The sequence below is a fragment of the Syngnathus typhle genome, linkage group LG7, assembly GCF_033458585.1.
Source record: "Syngnathus typhle isolate RoL2023-S1 ecotype Sweden linkage group LG7, RoL_Styp_1.0, whole genome shotgun sequence".
Taxonomy (NCBI): domain Eukaryota; kingdom Metazoa; phylum Chordata; class Actinopteri; order Syngnathiformes; family Syngnathidae; genus Syngnathus; species Syngnathus typhle.
The window spans coordinates 4,874,258-4,893,945 of NC_083744.1; the positions used below are offsets into that span (position 1 = coordinate 4,874,258).

At 43.7% G+C, this 19,688-nt stretch overlaps 1 protein-coding gene and 1 long non-coding RNA gene across 2 annotated transcripts in view; one reads left to right on the top strand and one right to left on the bottom strand.

Moving 5' to 3' along the window:
• LOC133156467 (uncharacterized) overlaps window positions 1–17,406 on the top strand; it is a 40,761-nt gene extending 23,355 nt beyond the window's left edge. Inside the window, exon 2 of the long non-coding RNA XR_009714871.1 lies at window positions 16,644–17,406. This is a non-coding gene — a long non-coding RNA (uncharacterized LOC133156467). The remainder of the gene's footprint in view (window positions 1–16,643) is intronic.
• The window catches only part of LOC133156466 (collagen alpha-1(I) chain-like), a 43,174-nt gene extending 24,343 nt beyond the window's left edge, over window positions 1–18,831 (bottom strand). Inside the window, exons 1-3 of the mRNA XM_061282189.1 lie at window positions 18,746–18,831; window positions 16,988–17,043; window positions 16,644–16,916 (exon numbers count right to left, since the gene is read on the bottom strand). Of these exons, the coding sequence (XP_061138173.1) occupies window positions 16,644–16,916; window positions 16,988–17,027 (313 nt within the window). The 5' untranslated portion in view covers window positions 17,028–17,043; window positions 18,746–18,831. The remainder of the gene's footprint in view (window positions 1–16,643; window positions 16,917–16,987; window positions 17,044–18,745) is intronic.
• Window positions 18,832–19,688: the final 857 nt, after the last annotated feature.

Genomic DNA, 19,688 nt, shown 5'->3' on the forward strand with positions numbered 1-19,688 from the left:
GATGGCTCAACGGACAAGACACGTGCAGTTTGTAAATCCTGCCATGCGGTGATCAAATATTCAGGGAGCACAAATCTCGCCGCACATTTAAAGAAAAAACACGACATCAAAGTTCAGTGTTAAAGTAAGGAATTTGTATACTACAATACTCTTGTAATTTCCTAAATAAAGAGTTTGCAGTACCTTGTTGATTTCGCGTATGAATTGTTATAAATCAGGATATTGTTCTATATTTTTTATTAAAAAAAAAAAAATCGATCGTAGAGCACTATATCGCGATATATCGTGAATGAATCGCAGCAGGCTTTAAGATATCGGCAAATATCGTATCGTAGTTCTTTATATCGATATTATATCGTATCGTGACAAAACCCGCGATTTACACCCCTACTTCTGGGTAAACACAAAGACAATCGGGCTGTCCCGATTAATCCCCTTCCTGACCAAGGACGTCAAATGCCTGACTATTTTATAAGATTGTCCTTCTGTCTAGGATGTGTTTACAGTGGATTTATCTCAATAATAATAAGTTGGGGCTAACAATCTTAATTGATGAAAGTGTTTAATATTTACGACTACAAATGTACATGAGTGTGGAGAAAGCCAACGTCTCCCCCGGCCGGGTATTTGACGATGAACAGTGACATGTACGCAACATTTTTCTCTTAATTTTTTATAAATAAAAGTGGGTTCCCCAGACACCATTAAGTGTTTCCCGAAAGAAGTATTTTCTCATTGACATCCCCATCTTACAATGTTCCCAATACTCGTGCATATCCAGAAGTCCCACCGTTTTTGTGAGATCATGAGTAGGGATGGGAATTAAAGATTAAAGTCCCAGTGAATGAGATGTATTAAATTATCGCATGGTAATTCACGACTAAATAGGTGGTTAAACTGCAAAAAAAAAAAGAAAAGAAGATCAGTTAGAATAGGGCTAATGGGCATTAGCATTTAAGAAATGGTTGATGAATCAACCCAACATTGTATAGCTAACGGAAACAGATAAAGTGCGTGTATTTGCTGGCCAGTGATGTTATCTTTATATATAACACCCTCACGTGTTTTTCCAGGCTGCCAAACTATGCAGCGGTGTTTTTTTTATTGTAAAATTTACGTTCTCTGTCGATAACGCCACTGAATAAAGTAGCCTTCCTCAATTTAAACGGGTTAGTATCAAATGCTAACTTTGGCCGCCCATCATAAGAAGCGCTTGACCGCGACTTGGCGCGATGTGCTATTTTCCGCCATTGTCAGCAAACCGTCGTCTCGAACACATGACACCGCCCATCCGCGACAGGTTGTGATTTAAAAGGGGCGCCTCCTGTATAAACCAGGGATGGGCCTACGTTTAAAAAAAAAAAAAAAAAAAATCATATTTGGCTCCACTAAACCTCATATAGCGCGGAATGTTGTCGTAGAAGCTTACCATTTGTAATATCCGTCTGAGCATGGCCTTCTCAGCGTTTGTCCCAACACAAACCTGAATCGGTTTCCCAATCGGAACGTTTGCGTCGCTGTACCACAGACACCTGACCAAGACCAGGCAGAGAAAACCAGAGAAGGGGCGGGTCCTTGGAGGGACTGTACAGTGGACTACACAAGTCCTGTCTAGAAATACAAACGCACCGAACTAGTGGATCGTTGGTTGGTGGCGAACTACAAACTACATGAGAGTACACAGCAGGGCTGTGGACTCGGTCGGATTTTTGCTCCGAGTCCGAGTCCGGCCTCTTGGCCATGAGTCCGAGTCCGGCTGTCCATTTTTTTCTGTTAATTCATGTGACTGCTTAGTCTTTATTCAAGGCTAATTTAGATCAAAATCTAAATAATTACAACAGTTTTGTGATGGCTTTGTCTTTATTAAACATATAAACGAATACAATAAACAGATACTTTCCAGTTTTAATCATTAATTACACCATTATAGCTCAGACATTTATCTAAACACAAATAATTAGTGACGACCCCTTATCTGGAAAGCGAAAAACCCATGTCGTACGGCGTGTTAGGATACGGATTTTAGCTATTGATCTGACTCCAAATTTTGATCAACACTTAACACAAGAATTGCTATGTTCTAATCCACACACTGGCGCACCTAACAATTTTGCGAGTTCGTTCTGTCAAAGACAAGACCAGTAGATCAATCAGACTGAATTTACCAATTGTTTAATCTTGACAAAGCAAGCTAATACAGGCGCCTGGGTTTTGGGTCCTTACCACAAAAACCCGTGTGCCTTTGTGACCAGAAAGACGACACATTCTTCCGGGTTGCCCAGTTTTAAAGAAACACAATATGAATATTCAAACATGCTAAAGATTGTGTGGTGATTGGTCGATGGTCATCTCCTCCTCGTTTGGGTTTCCCCTTGCTCAGCACAGGTGTCTGGACCACAAAGACGAGTTGTTTTTCGCGTTCCCATCGGCCTTGAGATATGCTCCCTTTCTGGACCTCCTGTTGCACAATACTTTGAAGAAAACAAATTCATGTAGCCTGCACATTCCTTTCCACTTATTAAGCGACCACACTACTACTAGAAATTATATTGATATGATTATATGTGTCTAACGGAGCCTTAATCAAATGTGTTTGCAAACTGCCGAAAGTACATTTCCCTTTAGGCGTCAGCACTATGTTGTTTTCAACAAAAACATGAAGAACTCACGTTTGCTCAGTCAATTTTAATTTTTTATAAAGGATTCTTCTCATTTGATGCCATCCGCGTTCTGCCATTGAAGCGGGGTGCATTCAAAGACCAGTCGTACAGACGGAACACTCATTCACTTCACCAAAACGCAACAATATAATCACGTGAGCTCTTTGCATAAACATCGATGCAAAGAAACTCCTCTTTTTGGGTACAGGCTACAAGGAGTATATATTACAAAGGAGACTTTCTACTTAATTGTGATCATCCATCCATCCATCCATCCATCCATCCATCCATCCATCCATCCATCCATCCATCCATCCATTTTATTTTATTACTCAGGTATTTTCAAAGCAAATTAATACTGTTGCATTTATTAATTTGCTTTAACATGACAGCGCAATATAATTAAAAGCTGACACGATAGCAATGTCAAACGTGTTCATTTAAGAAAAAGCCACACACGTTTTGTGATCAAATCTTTCATAACGAGAATGATTTGAGTGAATCGATTTTACAATTTGTATCCCCCCTCCCCACCATCTGTCACTTTGCTTGGGACAAAAGGAGCCTTCAGAACTGAAATTTCGTCTCAATTATTCATTCAAATCAATTCACTCAAATCATTCTCGTTATGAAAGATTTGATCACAAAACGTTTCCGTCTGTACGACTGGTTTTTGAATGCACCCCGCTTCAATGGCAGAACGCGGATGAATTTAAAGAAAATGTGGTGAATGGTCTTTGTTGTTTCGCTGGTCTCCAACAAAACACTCAGTGGACGATGGCTGGTCCGGGTAAGGAAGCACTTCGGTGACACTCGGCTGATTGGGAAAAGATTTATTCAACCGATGTCAAAGTGATGTCTCTCCAAAAGTTAGGGTGGCCCCAAGAGCAAAGATGTTTCAGCTCTTGACAGCACAGATGTTCGCCCCAAAAAGGCCCTCGCGCTTCTTGCTCTTGCCCCTTGCGCCCTTGCGCCCTTGCCCCTTGCGCCCTTGCGCGCCTGCTCTTGTCCTTCGCGCCTCTGCGCCCTGCGCGCTCCTTGCTCTTCGCGCTCTCCCCTCTTCTCTATCTGTTCTCCCCCATCATTTGTACCTCGTAAGACAACAGCTGCGGTCCGAGTCTCACTCTACTGGTTACTTCCGATGCCCTTAAAAGTGCATGGACAAAGGTCTTCCTGGTCACGGACGAATGGCCCTTCCATATTCTAAGTACCTACACATTACTGAAACTAGAGCTTCTCTGTACCGCAAAAATAGCTTAGGGTCTTCTCACTGCTGCAAGGTCGCCATTTAAGGTGACATACAGTGACGCATAGAATCCAAAATTTACCTCATTCCCCCCTCCGGGACTTTATAAATGTCCCGAAAACGGTCCAAAAAGAGATGACATCGGTAAACACCCAAAAATCTTCACCCAACCAAATTTTCTGATCACGTCTACAATTTGGCCTATACCTGTACAGCCTATATCACGCTCGAGGCATGCTACTTAAGGTTATTTCAACTAGGAAAGCTCAAACTACTTTGGTATTCAATTGCTCCCTGACAGCAATCTGAGGCCTCTCAGGAACCACGAATGAAGAAAATTGAAGTCCACATTATTCAAATGACGATAACCACCCCCCTTAGGTAGTATCTCAATACCGTCAATAATTTGTGAAGTAATGAATTTGGCGTGGTCCGTTAGAAACCTCGAAAAGTTGCCGTCCCTCCCTCGAGAAAAAACCCTGCCAGTCTAATGACACGGAAAAAGAGGGAGCCCCTTTCTAACATCCTCAGTGATTCCTTCCACCTGGCGTTAGCCAGGTACAAGGAGTCTTGGCACATATCACAATCCACAAAACAGTATGAACTCACAAAACAGAAGGAAAATAAATGACAAGTTCACCGACCGCTAAACAGTCAAACTGCATTGTCAATGTTAACATGTGAAAAGTTAAATGAATAAGATAAAGTAATTGCAGCATGTAGTCATCAGATAAAGTACCGATTGATAAAATATTGACGCAATATCACAGCATACTGAAACGTTGAAGCGCCCTCAGTGTTGCCCCCCTTGCATATGTAAGTGCCTGTCGATGCAAAGTCCAGTCCACTGAATGCTCAGTAGTGAATTTGCCCCGGGATCACTGCTCAGGGCCTGCCGTCCATCCAAAATCTTTATGTCCACTCCACCGTCCTCAGAGTCTCTTTCCAGGCCCCGGTCAGCGTCCACGGGGTCTGCAATAATCGGGAGCCACTGCCAGTATTTAACGATGACAACAGCACAAAACCTTGAGTTGCAATGAAAAAAGCAGCTATGCCCAGCGTAGGCCGGAAGTCCTCCCGGCCCCCTTCGGTCACCCCCAGTAGACGACATCTCCATAACCAGTCGTCTGCAAACTAAATCTTCTCTTTTGGGGTTGATTGGGGCACGGGGATGACTGGTGGTCGTCGTCTCATCGAAGTGCTCAGTAGAACCTCAGAGCGTTCTCGGCATCTACTCCTATGATCCAGAGGCCCACGTGATTCCACGCTTTGCATCCATTCCAGATTGTTGTCTCCCAGTAACTCCTTTCCTTTCGAGCTGCTTCTTCTGCTCCTTCCATCACTGCCTGTTGAATTCTGGCACGTCCTGTTAAAGCCTCAAAAATAATTGAATCCGAAAAAACATTGAATGTCACAAATAGCTTTTATATCTACTTACTCATTTAAATGTAACTCCCCCCTCTGACACATTCACTCAATGTGTCATCAGGCATTCAAAAAGGAACCGGCAAAACGTCCTACCGCATCACCATACGTCCTGCAGCCAGTTTGTCGAACCTTTCACTCATCCAGAACCGTCATCCCCAAGTTCCTGAAAATTGACTGTTCACCCCACACTCGGCAACAAAACAACAATCATCGCACTCCTGCCAGTGAGCATACAGCCCTGCTGACAGCGGACCCTTGTGCTCACAAAAAGTACACAGGCATCGAGTATCAAAATAGAACATAGACACACAACGAATCACGGCGCCCGGGGATTCTGTCCTGAAAATCCTCAATCATCACAAAAATCAAAAGGGTTAGGGTTAACATTTTCACGTGAATTCAATATAAACTCTCCAAGACTGCAATCGCCAACCTGCAAAATTATTACAAGTTATAAAACAGCCAGCAATCTGCTCCTTGGCTGGTGGTTGATGCTGCAATAAGTCAAGTGACGCACAGAAACAAAGCAAACCTTGCACTTGCCACAAGCAAGCTTAAGTTTCAAATGTTTGGTTGTCATCCACATAGTCAGTCATCCCGTCGGGTGAGTCCAAGTCTGTCACGTCATATCGTCCATTGTCCTAGTGTTTGATATTAGTCCTGTCTTGTCCATTCGTGTTGCTGAAATGGGCCTTCTCCATGAACTATTTTGTTGTTCATGGTGCCTCTGATTAACCATCAGCTGTTGGTTAAGGTTACAACTCATCACTCATCAAACTTGGGTGTTCCAGTCTCATGTGAGAGGAATCTTACCCTCAACTGTGACCCTTTTACCCCAACTCCAAAATACTTTGGCCTTTCACCCTGTCCCAGACACACATACACATTCTTAACCACACAAGTGCCAATTCAGTCACCTTCATCGCTCAGCTCTCATTCCACACCAAACAAATTTAGTATGTGCAAGTGAGTAGGCAATCAGTGAATATTGAAGGTAACACTTCATTTCTGGATGTTCTTCTCAATTAAATATTTCATACAATCGTACCTCACTTTTACCGTAAAACTGTCAATTAAATGCCTAACAAATTCAGTTATTTCTACTGCCGAGCCTGTTCAAGGGTGAGCATGGGGAAAGAAGCAGCCTCAGATGGTCCTTAAATAATTTTATCCTAATCAATCATTCTGATCGAACCGCTGGGTACAGATACTCAAAAGGGTCCCTCCGACAGTCTACTCCCCTATGGTATTTTCCCTTTGCCTTGTCAATGCATTTGTTATTTGAGTCCTATCACGTTTGTCATCTCGTTAACTGTCATTTATTGTGACTCTTATGCCGCATTATTCTTAACTGTCAAAAGTTTCCATGGCTGTTATTCCTTGAACTTATCGGACTTTCTGACACCAGAATTCCCCGTGAGGTGTAATTAACTTCTAATTTTATTAATGAATAATAATCAGGTCCATTGTACAATCTAGCCACCTCTTGACTGCATCCTATTGGGTCCTAATGTCCTATTTTCATCTCCAGTTTGTCAATGACTCTATGTCTAATTGTTAAGCTGGATGGACTAAATGTGATCCTACTCTTTATTTCGTACAATTTAGCCTATCTGTTTTATCCAAATTTATCCTCTGATTATGATGCTTTTACTTTTTCTGTAACACTACACCTTTTGTTCCTGATTTATTTATTTATCTTTTATCAAGACTCCTCAGTTGTGTCAAGTTCAGTGCCCAAGCAAGCTTCCATTCACTTTGACCCAAGCCCACCAAATTTGGTTACGCCTCAGCAAGGAGTCCCGTTTGCTTGTTGCACATTTCAGGTCTCATGGGTCTTTCGCCGCACCTCATTTTCAAGTTGTTGTCTTTAGTTGTAGCCTCAGAGCCAACTCATTCCTCACTCTCGGATGAGTCCATTTTCAACTGAGTCCATTCACATCTTGTAAGTTTCTTCAGTCTCGCCTCAGAGGATGTCGTTTTCCTCCGGAGCGTTGTGCTCCCCCCAAGCACAAATATAGTCCTTCTTTGCTCTTGCAAAAGGTCAAAGGTGCCTCAGAGCCATGCACCGTTTTCTTGTTGTTCTCAGCTGTCGGTGGAGTCTCGGGATCGAGTTTCAGGGTCACTGCTGGATACTGGAAAAGACAGGCTGGGAAACCAAACTTAAATATCGTCTTCCAATTAGCCATTAATTACCTAGTACCTTTTGCTAATCAAACTTCCAATTCTCCTATTAACAACCATTTAATATATTTGAGAAAAACGTTGCCTTTCCTTCATGAGCTCTCGGCTGTATTGTGATGGACCTTATTTGAACAATTTTAAAGTGGCAGATTACCCCAAACTTAAAATTTCAAGTCTTAACTGTGATTTCTCTCAATTATACTGTGATTTCCAGAAGCTCATCCTAATTTCAGGCTACATTCCATTGTTTGTTTTCCTGCCTTTGATTTTATGCAATCCTCTCTATCATCTTTTCACCTTTCCTGATTTGAGCCTTTAATTTCAGATAAAGTTTCCCAATTTTGCGTACAGAATGTACATTTTTCATAATTAAGTCATGTTCCAAACATTGCATCCTCTCTGGTTTGACCTCAGTATTATTGGTGTTAAGATCACTTACCGATATTACTGGACTATCTTGAATTTTTAATTCTCCGCCACTACATCGAAGGCCATTTCTCAGCTGTTCACTTTTCCCATGCTCCAGTTGGGCTCCATTATTCGAATCTAGAATGTGATTTTCATTTGAGTTTCTTACTTTTGGACTTCTAAAATGCTCCTATCGCTAATTTATTTGTACCGAGCATACTTTTACAAGAGTATTAAAAGAACCAACCGATTACTACCAAATCCAATCTCTCCTCGTTGGCATCTCCGCCTCTATTTTGAACTTGCTGCTTTTGACCTGTTCGTCTTGTTACAGTGGGCACTGGTCAGCCTTGTCGGGCCAACGCAATTTACGAGCAGGCTCTCCATGCATACAATTCAGTCCTATGTCTAAATCCAGAAAATTCCTTTAATTCCAGCTGCTGCTGTGCAAGTGAGGACTTGATACCGCTCTTGCTCTCATAAATTAGTGTTGACCGGTTGAGTTTTCTTTAGACACTCAAATCACCTATATTTGTGTTGTAGTGGTTAGCCCTCGCATGCTCCTACTCCACCTGTTAGACGGCTGTTAAACATTAATCCTAAATTCATGCTGTGTCTCTATGTCCTCCTGGAGACAACGGATGTATCCGCCGTCTCAGGTTTTTTATGTAACAGAAAATCTGAAGTATTGAGGAGAGCCCCAAAGATACGAGTATCAATAATTTGTCTTCAATTTTGTCATCCTTTCAGCAATTTAAATTAATAAGTTGAGCTTTCTTCAGATCCAATTTCCTATTCCTCTCAGAATGCTAAAAGGAGCTTCAGCTGGCCTTAGAGGGGTCCCCCATTATTTACGAGTGGGCCACACTCTTCTGCCACCGCTTGCTGTCGTCCCAGCATGTTTTTCTTTAGATACATCTATATTGGTGTCGTATTGGTTAACACACGCATGCTCCTATTTCTCCAGTTGGTCATGCATTCTTTTGCTCCTTCAGCATTCCGTCTTCCATCATTTTGTCATAGTTCCTTTCGCTGCTGGCCACGCAGGCCCCTAAAATGGGCACAACTCCAGCCGTTCGCACCGCCCCGATGTCACCCGCGCGGGGAGGGGCCAGCCTGAAACACAGTGGGCAGGTACAGGTTGGCCACCCTGCCGCCCAGGGGGCCGGATCCCCCTCCCCGCGCGTGCAGCGCAGGCGGGCATGCGCCCCAAAGCAACAAGAGCACACCATCCTTTCCGTTCCTTTTGCTGCTTCTACAAGCACGCGCTCACACCCATGCGCGCTCATGAGCATAACCACACACACGCACGCACACACACCCATTTACGCACGCACGCATACTTCAAGCGTCCCATCGCGCGCAAGCTCAAACAGACAACATTAACCTGACAGAGTTCACAAAGATTACACACGGACACAGAAGACATACAACGGGATTCGAATCCATTCCACATTTTGCTTCTTTCCAACTGCTGCTTAGCAGTTTGGTCATTTTAACTGTCATCAGAGCAGATGCACTGACAAATATGCACGTCTTACTTAACTTTTGTGTCGTTTCGTTTCTAATAGCGCTGTATATTTCCCCTTTATTCTGCAGATTTGAACTTAAGTGTGCACACAAATTACTTTACCAATTATATCAATATTAAACCCCCCAGAGGCCTCTTTTCCACGTTTTCCATTTTCACACAGCAGCCGCACAAAACCTTCGTCCAATAGCGGTTTTGTCGCAAGCTCAAATTTATCCAACTTTGACAGACGTGCATGCTATTACAGTACGCCTCGACAAATCGGGATCGGACCGTTGCCGCTATAACGCACCAGCTGCCTCGGTATTCAAAAATGACAGCCCACCGAGTTTACTCTGCCATTTTCTTGCACCAGCGTTTAGATCGAGGAGCCTTGTAACCCACAAACACTTCTAATTCGATCAGTGTCCAAACGACGTGGCTTACGCGCGCTTTATTTTCCTCGGTACCCTTAAAATCTGACCGGATCTCGGCACCCATAACTGGGTCTGACCGGGTCACTTCCACATTGATGCTCACAGTTACGGATGCCAAGGCTGCGCACTTTTCCTATTTGCCAAACGCGGTCAGCGCAAGCCTCCCTTTTTTGTTGGACTTTTGACGGAGACTAACCCGGCCACCGAAAATCTCTACAGGTGCGCACTTGGCCCGTACGGCCACTGAGTGCGACTGCAGTGTCTCGACTTTTCCAGGAACTACATCTGGGGCGGGTCGTTTCCTGTCGCAACAGTGTTCAATTGTATCTGTGTTTTCGCCTCATTCACACAGCTAAAATTTCTATCCTCCATCGGATCTGTCGCCAAACTCAAGTCCACGTTTTATGGGACTTTCTACTATTCTTTTATTGTGACGGTCACCAGCGATGTCCCTGACAACCTGTCCCGTCACGAGCCACACTACTTCGGGCTTCTTTCTTTTTCATCATTCATCATTCTCACCAGACATGTCACTCACTCCGCTGTGCACATTCCCCATTAAGTTTTAAGTTACTGTTCACTTTTTATTTTTTATTTTCTATTTCCCTATTTTTATTTTCCTTTTCCTTTGCTGTTTCTATTTGGGGGCCACTCCCCCTTCAAAAGTCGAATTATGACGACTTTTGACTAGGAGAGACAACTTACTCCCGGGACAGCTCATGGCCACATCTGATTCGGTTGTAACTGCCCCCCTCAAGGGGCCAACCCCCCACCTTTCCAAGAATCGAGCATATCGCGTTCGACCTGAGGGGGCCGTCAACGACGACGTCAACGACAACGACAACGACGACGACAACGACGACGACAGCATCGACGACAACATCGACAAGAATGGCAACGGCAGCGACGACGACATCAGCGTCCGTCACGGCGGCGTGTTCATTCAGGACGGCGTGGAGTGCTTGCTTCGGACCCTGGAGTGACTTGCGGGATAGGGCTGTCTCAGCCCGCCCGACGAACTACTCCCTGATTCCTCTACTGGAGAAGTTGTGGACATTTGTTTTTTTTATTCCAAGGACGAGATGCCAAAGTGGCTCCCAACTATGGTGGAGGGCAAGGCAATGTTGCCTGTCCCGAAATTCAAGGGGGGGGTGCCAAGTGGCATGGTGGTACAAGATGGTGTAAAATTAGGTATTGAATTTGGCCCAGGCACATTGGCTATCCCAAAACATGTAGTAGTTCCAAAATTTCACCAGGAGATGGTGTTAAAGCATGACATAGGGGTGACCTGATGGAAATTAACAAATCTAATAAATTAAATTGTTAGCAATTGGGAGGACACAACCTGTTCAAACACGTAGCAACGCACAATTTTGGAATATGAGTTTGCTGTGCCATAATCAATATATAAGCAATATCAATATATGTGTTTAAGTTGGAGGAACCCATTATTGTGTTAAGTACTATTATGTGTTGAGATTGATCTTTATTAGACAAGATATATGTGATTCATGTTGCAATGTTTTGACCAACCTGTATTTAACATTGGTGTTCCATCCATACCTGAATGTATTAAGTTGAGAGGAGACATTAAGGGCTAATAGTGAAAGAAATAACGAGCAAAACAGGAAACATCTGCATCCGGTGACAGACTGCTGTCATGCGCAGTGGTTGCTGCTTGAAGCAAGGTTGCCAAGACAACCAGCGATGCAGGGATTCTGACCTTTCACCTACATATTACGATGAGGTAATGCCAGAAGCCTGTAAATATGTTGCCCAGACACAGAGCGGGCGCGCTTCTTCCTTGTCAGGGCGATGGCCGTGACGCTGCCCGGAGTAAAAGAACGAAGATGGAATTTTCATTCTTTTTGAGATTGAACCAAAATCTACTAAAAGGAATTTCCAGAGTCTTCGAATTGGACTTTGTCAAATTTTAAGCTTCGAGGAAGGCAGAGGAGACAGCCGCTCCGGGCAGAAAGGGGAAGACGCCAATTTTACTTTTTTTGGCTATGCTCCTCACGGCCATACCTTTCCTCTTTTTTTAAACAGAATTCGGATTTTGGAACAAAGGAGAGCCGATCACTCGACTTGTTCAACCAAATAGACCTTTAGTCTCCTCTTTTGTTCTGAGTGGGTGAGTCTTGTTTTTTTGTTTTTTCGACTTGTAATTCTTTTTCTTGCTTATTCATTAAGTCTCTTCTAAACCTTAATTCGGTTATCAATTATTTTGTATTAACTATGTTGAGCATGGTTTTATATGCAGTAATTACAACTTTAAAATGTCTTTATTTCCCTATCATAGTCATTCTTTAAATCCGTTCAATTCTTTTTAAAGTGAAGACAGCCTTAATCCTTAACATCAGGAATTGTCAGATCTGGTTCGAAGTAGTTATCTTGAGCTCAGCTAGGGCGAGGGCGCTCTAGTAAATTAACGAATCCCTGAGGTCTTAACAAAGACATCTAAAAATATCCGTAACATAACAAAAGCATCAAACAACCGAAGGGAGGCATCATTATGGCGCGGTCATTTCGACGACTTTCCTCGAATTGAGTTGCTCGGCTCGCGCGTCGGTTGACTTAAGAGGGATTGGTGTCATAAAGAAATTAGATTGATTCTGGTAAATTAATTTAACTCGGGTGGTTAGATACGGACTCCCTTCACCCCGGCTTGTCGAACCCTTTGATGGGAAGCCGGTGACACTTTAATAAAAAGTGCGCGTTTGACACTGCACAAGCCCTCCATTCAGCCAGACCCAGCTCAGTTATTCAGCTTAGTCTCACCGGAGTCAGTTGCAGAGGTCCGTCCAGTTGTGAAGAGCTACATCGCCGATCTACAAGGGAAAGTTCTCAGCACAGAGCGCTTTCAAAGGTTCTCCACATTCGACAGTCTCCAACGAGTAGGGGTGTAACGATTCATCGATACACATCGAATAATCGATATAATGCTCTACGATTTATTGGCATCGATGCTAAATGTAAACATCGATTTATATCGCCGTGTTTGACCTCGGACCTTAGACGCGACTTTATTTTGAAATCCAGTTCATTGTTGTTTGCTTCCTCTTTCCGGGAGCAGTGCGCGGCGTTGTTGTGTTGTGAGCAGAGCAGGCACGTGAAAGGGGAGTTGGCAACTAGTACGCGGCTCCTGGGCTGGTGCTATGGCTAGTGTCCAAAAAGACGAGGAAATTTGCTCCCCTTCAGGCTTCAAGTCATTCGTTTGGAAGCACTTTGGATTCCAAAGAAAAGATGACTCAACAGACAAGACACGTGCAGTTTGTAAATCCTGCCATGCGGTGATCAAATATTCAGGGACAACAAATCTCTATATTTATATTTAAAGAAAAAACACGGCATCAAAGTTCAGTGTTAAAATAAGCCCATTGTATACTACAATACTCTTGTAATTTCCTAAATAAAGAGTTTGCAGTACTTTGTTGATTTTGCCTATGAATTGTTATAAATCAGGATATTGTTCTATATTTTTTATTTAAGAAAAAAAAATCTATCGTAGAGCACTATATCGTGATATATCGTGAATGAAACACAGCAGGCTTTAAGATATCGGCAAATATCGTATTGTGGTTCTTTGTATCGATGTGATATCGTATCGTGACAAAACCCACGATTTACACCCCTACCAACGAGCCATCGCACTCCTGATTCATATAGCAAGATCATTCAAGACTCCTGTTAGGGTTTGCAGCACCCTAACAACTCCGACAGGCAATTGTAAGGGATGGCATCACTGTGACTTACCTCGCTCAGTCAATGAGCTTTCCCAAATCAGAGGTCATCATCAGAGCTGTTCAGAGGAATACCATTGGGAGGGAATTTGAAGCTCTGGAGAGAGGGAAGCATGTTCCATTAAACAGCTGCCGATGCTCTCTTAACCCAGTCTTACAGGATGACCTCTTCTGCCTTGGAGGCAGACTGAAGAATGCGGATGTGGCCATCGAACTTAAAAACCCCGTCATTCTCTCAAAGGATCCTGGGAGGCAAGCCGCGTTAACTCAACTATCCACAAGTGCGTCACCTGTCACAGACTTAGAGGACGGATACAGGTACAGCAAATGGCAGATTTGTCCGCAGCGCACCTTACAACCTGCCCTCCCTTCACGTATGTGGGCCTGGATGTTTTCGGACCCTGGCACATTCCCACCAGACGCAACAGAGGGACGCAACCTAAGAGCAAGTGCTGGGCCATACTATTCTGCTGCATGAGCTCCAGAGCAATTCACATCGAGGTGATTACCTCAATGGACACCTCAAGTTGAATAAATGGGTTGAGGCATTTCTTTGCCATAGAGAGGACCAGCCAAACAACTGAGGTCAGACTGTGGCACAAATTTCATTGGGGCCTGTAAAGAATTTGGGCTGAGTGTAGATCGACCAGACAGCATGGTGCAGCGGTACCTGCACAAACAAGAATGCTTCTGGGTGTTTAACCCGCCTCATGCCTCACACATGGGGCGTTCATGGGAGCGACTCATTGGCGTAGCCCGAAGGATCCTTGATTCAATGCTCCGTGATCACAGCACTCGGTTAACTCATGAAAGTTTGTCTACACTAATGGGAGAAGTGATTTTGGCCACCTTACTGTAGTTACAGGCATTCTAATGTCACTTTAGACTGTTCTGTCATGTTACTCGGCTGTATGTCGTGGCATATTTATTTCAGACACCTTCAACTTATCACAGCACTCTTGCTCATGTTGGTCAGAGCACAAAATAAAGACACAATCTTGTCAAGGAATGTTTTGTCTTCACCTTGGCATGGCAACACAATATTGAATGGTACTTTTGTTGACAAAAATGTGTGTTTTGTTCTGACAGTTCCAATCACCCTTTCCACATGAATTCGGAGATGGGCTATTTTATTTGTGTTTTCCACATCTCTAGTTTCCAACTGACAGTGTCCTTTTGTGAAGGCAGGGATCTTTACCCCAGCACACATCCTCAATATCAAAGCCACGATCAGCTAACACCACATCTCTGGGTAGTAATTTATGAAAATGCAGAGAACACACTCATCGACACCGAGAATGTGTGGAAAATTATGTTTGGTTGTCTTGCAGCAGCTCCCCATGCTCACCGAGGACGCTTATGAGTGATTCCATCCTGTACAGGGAGAGGAGTTAAACCACGTTTCCAAAAATGGATGAATTGAAACCAATCACACAGGAAGCTAAAGCTGAAATTCAGGACACGGACATCACTGCAGGTGAGGGTCAGAGTGTTGAAAAAGCTGAAGTTCAGGACACAGACATCATTGCAGGTAAGGGTCAGAGTCTTGAAAATACCCAATATCCAAAGAGGGAAAGGAGACCACCTAAGTACTATAATGATTATGAATGTAAGATCAAATGTGATGATGGATCACGTGAAGTGATGACTGAAATTTATAAAATTCTTTTTATAGCACTTAACCTGCTGGTCTTTGTGTCACACTTTAGGAACCTGGGAGTAGTGCCTGTCAGTTAAATGAACGTGAAAAGTAAATTAGCTACAACATGAGGTTTACATTTATTTATTTTCATTTATTAATTTATTATTGTGTAATATGAAACCTCGGATTTGAAAGGGTTTCTCATTTGTTGGACTATAACTATATGTTATTATTATTATTTGTTTACAAGGCAGTAAGTGGTTGCAGTTTGATTTCATACCCAGGAAGCACAATTGTGTCTTTGATTACAAAGGAAAGAGCATCTCATGTCACAAGTCGTTCAGAAAGAGAATCATTTTTATTGTTATAATTGAATGCGGGTAGCGAGGATGGAAATCTTGCATTTAGAGATTGATGGACACATTTTTTAAGATTTTTATGATTAGGACTGAATCCTTGATAAACAGAAAATGCAAACAAGTTTTCTTTTGGAAGAAAAACAAGTTGGTTTCTATGGTCTTGGGTTACATCTTCAGGAAGCCCAAGTGGTGGACTGGATGGAGGTCCGAGTAGTGGTCCAGATGCGTTGTGTTCATAAGCAGTAACAGGTTGTGCGAGTGGACAAGGTGGTGGTCTAGGTGGGCTGTTTTCATCTGGAGTAATTGGTGTTCGCCAGGCAGGTCTTGGTGGAGGTCTAGGCAATGGTTCAGGTTTGCGAGGTCAAATTTCAGGTTGATTGTTTTCATCCAGAGTAACAGATGATCCAGGTAGTGATCTATGTTGGCAGGGTGCTATTCCAGGTGAGTTGTTTTTAGCTGGAGTAACCCGTAATGGCAGGGGGTGTCCTGAAGGTGGTCCAGGTGGTGGGGTAGGTTGGTAATTTGGTGTCCAGGTGGTTTTCATCCAGGAAAATAGGTGGCTGTACTGGTGTCTGGTATTATTGGTCTGGGTGGCTAATTGGGATATGAAATAGAATGTGGTCCAAATGGTGGCCCAGCCTGAAAAGGTGGGGGTCCAGGTGAATAATTTTCCTCTGCAGTACCAGGTGGTCGGTGTGACCCCTGGGCTATAAAATTAATGAACATAATTTTGCCCAGGTGGCCAAATTGGTGGCCCAGGTGGGCCACATGGCAAATTTTGACCTGGGCCATATGGATATGGTCTTGGTGGCCAAGGTAGCCATGGTGCCTGAGGAAAATTCGGACAAAATACTGGTGAACCAGGTGGTCCTGGGGGTCCAGGTGGTCCTGGTGGACTAGGTGGTCCTGGTGGTCCAAGTGGTCCTTTTGGTCCAGGAGCTCCAGTTGGTCCATCTGTACCTGGATTACCTCTTGGTCCTGGTCTGCCATTTGCTCCAGGTCGTCCGGGTGTGCCATCTGCTCCAGGTGGTCCTTGTGGGCCTTCTGGTCCTGGGTCACCATTTGCTCCAGGTGGTCCTGTTGTGCCATTTGGTCCTATTGGTCCTGTTGGTCCTGTTGGTCCTGTTGGTCCTCTTTGTCCTCCTTGTCCTCTTAGTCCTCTTGGTCCTCTTGGTCCTGTTGCACCATTTGGTCCTGGAGGACCAGGTGGTCCTGGTGGCCCAGGCGGTCCTCCGTCTTCTCTTGATTGCGCAGAACTGTCATCTTGTCTCTTTACCTGTGCACCCAGACAGCTGGCTCCTGCAATAGTTGACATTGACATCTCTGTAACCGTTAAATTACTTTTTGTTACCTGGAGTGAGATGACTTACCAAACAGGAGGGCAACAATGAACACCTTGAGGATGATCATTATGGCTTATGATGTCCTGAAAGACAAGTGAAAAGGAACAGTGAACATATGTCTAGAGCAGTGGTGGCCAACCCGCGGCTCGCGAGCCGCATGCGGCTCCTTGCCTGGTTTCATGCGGCTCCTTTATGTTCATATCAACATTGTGCGTGTTCACTTCGCTTGAGTTCAATATATATTTATACAGTCAAACCTCAGTTGGGGGTGATAGTTGATGTGTGCTCATGTGTTTGATGTGGCTCTTTGCGGTAACACAGTAAAAAATGTGTCTCTTAGTCTCTGACTGGTTGGCCACCCCTGATCTAGAGGAAGTCTATCAGGGAGGCATCATGTGAGAAATGGCTGCTTTGACAGTGTGAGTTTGTCAGGGCTCAGTTTCCATCGCTTGCCACAGGTTACCTAGACCAGGGGTCCCCAACCCCCGCGGACCGGTATCGGTCTGTGGGTCACTTGGTACCGGGCCGCCAAGCCGCACAGAAAAAATATATATATTTTGTTTATCGACAATAAATTAATTCAGGTCAAGACGCTCGTCCTGGTCATGTGACATGTCACCTCAGTCAAGCCCGCGAAGCAAGTAAATATGAGCAAGAAACAGATGTTTGGAAAGCTTCTTCGGAAAGGGAAAAGATCCCATTGAGGAGACGGAAGAAGAAGAGGCTACGACTTCTAAGAAAAAGAAAGCTGCATTTAAAAGACAATTTCTGGGGTCCTATTTAAAATATGGATTTATCGCCAACAGATGACTGACGCACCAAGCCCACTCTGCGTAATATGTGGCGACAGGCTAGCTGATGAGGTAATGAAGCCTTCAAAACTGCTTCGGCACATGGAGACCAAGCATCCTGTATTAAAAGACAAACCTTAACCACTTCGGGTGTCATTGTCTCCGATTACGCCTACATGGGACCGGCTTGTTTATGAGAAACAAGCTCAGTGCTCCCACTAATTCAACCTAATGGTGAGTTTTATTTTTATGTTGCTGCTCTTTCAAAACTGAACCTCCGGTGCAACTGCTGTCAGTTAAGTTGGTCATTACTTACTACACAAAAAAAGGACATAGTGCTGTTTAATGCAGACAACTCATTCAAAACAGCTTTTAATTAGGGTAGAGTGTCCACCCTGAGACTGGAAGGTTGTGGGTTCAAACCCCGGCCGGGTCATACCAGAGACTATAAAAATGGGACCCATTGCCTCCCTGCTTGGCACTCAGCATTAAGGGTTGGAATTGGGGGGTTAGATCACCAACTGATTCCCGAGCGCGGCACCGCTGCTGCTCACTGCTCCCTTCTCCCCCAGGGGATGGATTAAAATCACACGGGGATGGGTTAAATGCAGAGGACAAATTTCACCACACCCAGGTGTGTGTGTGACGATCATTGGGACTTTAATCTTTAATCTTTAATATTAGAGAGTCTGATTGCACGAACTAGCTTAAAGTAAAATGTAGTCAACCGAGTGTTGTTCTTTTATTCAACTTTGTCTGAGGTGTACCATTTTTTAACATTGATGTTGTATTGGGTGTGTGATTGTTTTTCCATGTTTTCTAACGTGTGTGCGTGTGTTCATCATTCTAAATTATTGTGCATACCATCAAGTGACACACGCACGTACGCACACGCACTCACACACACGCACACAAATCGTATTTCACCATAATATCCGAATTAAGCTTGAAGACCTGCGGTGTGAACATAGCCGTAAAGAGAGAAACTACTCACCACGCTTAGTCAAGTTGGCTCTTGGAGACCCTTTCGGCTCTTGCGTTGGTATTGGTCCTACTCTCGTGAACCTTCTATCGCCTCAATGCGTTCAGCAGAGGTTTTAAATCATTTGTCCGGGCCCCTTTAAGGTGTAGCCTTTATGGTGAGGCATTTAATTGCTTCTTCATTCATTTTAACAAAATTGCATTCATTAATTAGTTTCCATTAGTGCAATCCTGCCAATTGGCATTTTTTTCTTCTGCCACTTTAAAGTTAATTAAGTTACTTTGAAGTGAATAGGGCAGACAAAAGGTCACTGACGCTGTAGCCTTTTGTGGTTGTACTTGGAACTCTCTTGTTTTCCAACAACCTGTAACCCAGCAACATGTTTCCTTTTTTTATTCGCTTGGTAAACAGCAATGACTAATCAGGATGAAATTGCACACTTGGTACCGAAAGGACAGTGGGGTGTGTTAAGAATATCTACCCATAAGCAAAAAGAGGGGGAAAAGATACAAACCTATCTGACCCGCTGCGAAAAAAGTAATTGCCCCCTAAACTTTATCAGGAGAGATTTGTTTCAGAATTATTCTGACAAATACATTTGTGATTTTCACACGTGTTTTTTGGATACACAAATATATTCGTCATTTTCGCATTGTTTTTGGATCCACAAATATTTTCAGGATTTTCACATACTATGTTTTTTATTGTTGTGTGTGCAGTTATCGTCTTTCGGCTGTTCCTGTTAGGGTTCACCGCAACAGATCAATCGTTTCCATCTGACTCTGTCCTCTGTATCTTCCTCTGTCACACCAACCACTTCTGCATGTGCACCACATTCATAGACTAGACTTCCTCTTTAGCCTCCCTCTTCTTCTCTTGCCTGTTGACTCCATCCACAGCATCCTTCTGCCTATAGTATACCTCAGGTCCCGGGTACTGTGTGTATTCATCATTT